This window comes from Galeopterus variegatus, unplaced genomic scaffold (assembly GCF_000696425.1).
Source record: "Galeopterus variegatus unplaced genomic scaffold, G_variegatus-3.0.2 Scaffold1750, whole genome shotgun sequence".
NCBI lineage: Eukaryota > Metazoa > Chordata > Mammalia > Dermoptera > Cynocephalidae > Galeopterus > Galeopterus variegatus.
The window spans coordinates 58,602-61,427 of NW_007727861.1; the positions used below are offsets into that span (position 1 = coordinate 58,602).

The 2,826-nt window shown below is 49.1% G+C and overlaps 1 protein-coding gene across 1 annotated transcript in view; it reads left to right on the top strand.

Moving 5' to 3' along the window:
• The window catches only part of LOC103595341 (glycosyltransferase-like protein LARGE1), a 55,154-nt gene extending 53,040 nt beyond the window's left edge, over positions 1-2,114 (top strand). Inside the window, exon 6 of the mRNA XM_008578725.1 lies at positions 1,911-2,114. Coding sequence (XP_008576947.1) covers positions 1,911-2,108 — 198 coding nt within the window. The 3' untranslated portion in view covers positions 2,109-2,114. The remainder of the gene's footprint in view (positions 1-1,910) is intronic.
• The last annotated feature ends 712 nt before the right edge of the window (positions 2,115-2,826 follow it).

Here is a 2,826-nt window from a genome sequence, read left to right on the forward strand (position 1 = left end):
TCATTCATTCCAGTAATACTTACTGAGCACCTACTTCGAAAGAAATTTGCAGAATTCTGATTGGTAAAACCAGGGGCCAGCAAACTTTTTCTGTAAAGGACCAGATAGTATTCAGGACTTTGTGAGGCCCACAGGTCTCCTTTTCAACTCAATTGTGCCACCGTAGTTCAGTGGTAGACGGTCTCTAAATGAATGGGCCTGGCTGTGTTCCAACACAACAAAGACATGCGGCAGCTGGAGGAGCCGTAGCGCATCAACCCCTGCGTTAAACAGACAGAAGCAGCAAAGCTGCTGCGCTTCAGTCAGAAGGATGCCAGCCCCGGAGCCCTGCTCTTTGCTCTTTGTATGCTGGTCTCCAAGGCACCTCCTCCTGGAGCACAGTGTGAATAGTTCTCAACCAGAGCACCCCAAATTCAAGAAAAGCTGAAGTTGGATGCTCAGTGCTGGCCGTCCACGAGAGTCACCAGGAGAACTTTCCAGCAGTTCCGGGGTGTTTGAGAGCAGTCCCAGGGTGTTTGAGAGCAGTCCCAGGTGACTGAGAACCACTAGGGCTGAGAACCACTGATGTACATAGAAGGTTGTGGAATGGTGTCCATATGTCACAACAGAAAGCGTGGCCTTTTGTGTCTGTATTTTCAGTAACACCTGGAGGGAGCCCAGCGCTGCTCACACGCAGCACTGTTTCATCTGCCTCAGCTTCTGCTTGAAGGAAAAGAAATGTAATATTCACGTGTCCAGCAATGTTATGAGGTGGTGGCTCGGGGAAGGTTAGTTGTTCCAGCACCGAGGCCTGGGCTTTGTTTGTTTTAGACCGTTTTGAGAGAACTCTTGAAAATTTGTTGCGTGTTTTCCTTTCTTTGCTGGTCACACTTGCCAGACGTAATTTTACTCTTCCCAGTGATATAAAGAAATAATGAGTGTACACCTGACGGGTGATACAGCCACACCCACAGGAGCTAGTGGCATTGGTAGGGTGCTTTGTCCCTACGTGAAACGTCCCAGCTGAGCTCCGGGAATTCTTGCATTTTCTTTTCCCGCTTTTTCTCGCTCCTCGCCGTCTGCTGTCGTGTCTAGCTGCTGTTCATATTCTTCCATCTGCAACAGCTGCCTTGCCCCATCCTGAGTGTCCCTTTAATCTCATCTGCTCTGGGCTGGGAAACTAGGTGACCAAAGCTTGTCAGACATTATGTCCAAAATCAGAACGAATAGATCTGCGTGAAAGTGTGCAGGCTTCTCCTCTGAGTTACATCTCCTAAGTTTGTGTCACTTGCTTTGGCTATTCAGGGGCCTTTTATTTGTGATCTGAGTATTTAGCTATATTCTGCCCCATTGAGAATACTGTATGAGGGTGTGACTTGAAATAAGGATGTGTCAGGGAGGGTTTTGTTCTCGATGAGCTTCAGTCCAGTGGGACATTTGCTTTCATTGTCATCTTTTATTCTTTTTTTGTCCCCTCTCTTATACTAATCTCCTGAGGCAGTCACCTCTCATCAAGTCCTATGAGGAATCACAGAAACAGATGTTGGTCAGTTGAGCAAGACAATGTCCCGTAATGTGTGTCACCCTAGCGTGTGAGCTCACATTTCTCAAGAGCTTTCTGTGGGCCTGGAGCTCTGCTCAGCACTAGCCATACGTTGTTAGTTTCACCCTCAGGGTCATCCTTCAAGGCAGATATTGTTATTTTCACTTTATAGATGAGAAAATGAAGGCTCAGAGAAGTCAAGTGTTTTGTCCAGGGTCATGGAAGTAGCTTTGAACTGTTGTCCCACTCCAGAGCTGCTGTGCTGTCCTGCTGGTTGGTCATTCTCCAGCTCATTCAGCTGCTTAGTCATTCGCTCTTTCACACGGGCCCTCCCCATCCCTCACCGCGGGCTCTGGCACGTCCTCACGCCTCTCTCGTCTTCTTCCAGGAATATGAATTCATCGTGCTGCCCAACGCCTACATGATCCACATGCCTCATGCCCCCAGCTTCGACATCACTAAGTTCCGTTCCAACAAGCAATACCGCATCTGTCTCAAAACCCTGAAGGAAGAGTTTCAGCAGGACATGTCCCGCCGCTATGGCTTTGCTGCCCTGAAATATCTCACGGCCGAGAACAACAGCTAGCATCAAGAGGCCCGGAGAACCGTGCTGCAGGGGAGAGTCTATGGCTTTGCTGCCCTGAAATATCTCACGGCCGAGAACAACAGCTAGCATCAAGAGGCCCACCACCAGGGAGAACCGTGCTGCAGGGGAGAGCTGCTCGCCGTTTGGGGCCCAGCCTTCAACCTCCAAATGGAGCAATGCCTTTTTGGTTTGTTTTTATTTGTCTCTTTGGCCCAACAAAGCTGCCCTCACTACAGGGATCTTGGACGAGGATCCAGCCAGCCTCTCTCTGCCCCACAACCCAGCATTCCCAGAGCGTGGAAAAACAGCCCACCCGTACAAGTCTCTTCAAGAGTGGGACAGAGAGGGGTTAGAGGGAGTGAAGGTGTTATCGTCTTACCCCAGAGCCACAAAACCGAGTCAGGGCTTTAGGATGTTCCAATTGCTTTTTAATAATTATGCTCCCCATCACAGCTGGGGAGCAAGGGAAGTCAGAGGGCTGGGAGTTAGTCATCCCAGGAAATAAAAACAAAATTGCCTCTTTATTCAGAGGAAACTGTCTTCTTCACCCTGTGATGTAGTTGGGGATCCAGGGGGAGGGCAAACCAGTGATCTGAACCGACCATTTGGAAATGTTGGTCGAAATGTTCCCACGACCCATGGGAATGTTGTATCTGGAAGGACCTGGAGGTGGGGTTGATTAGTTTTTTATCCTCAAAGTCACTCTTGTTTTGTTTTG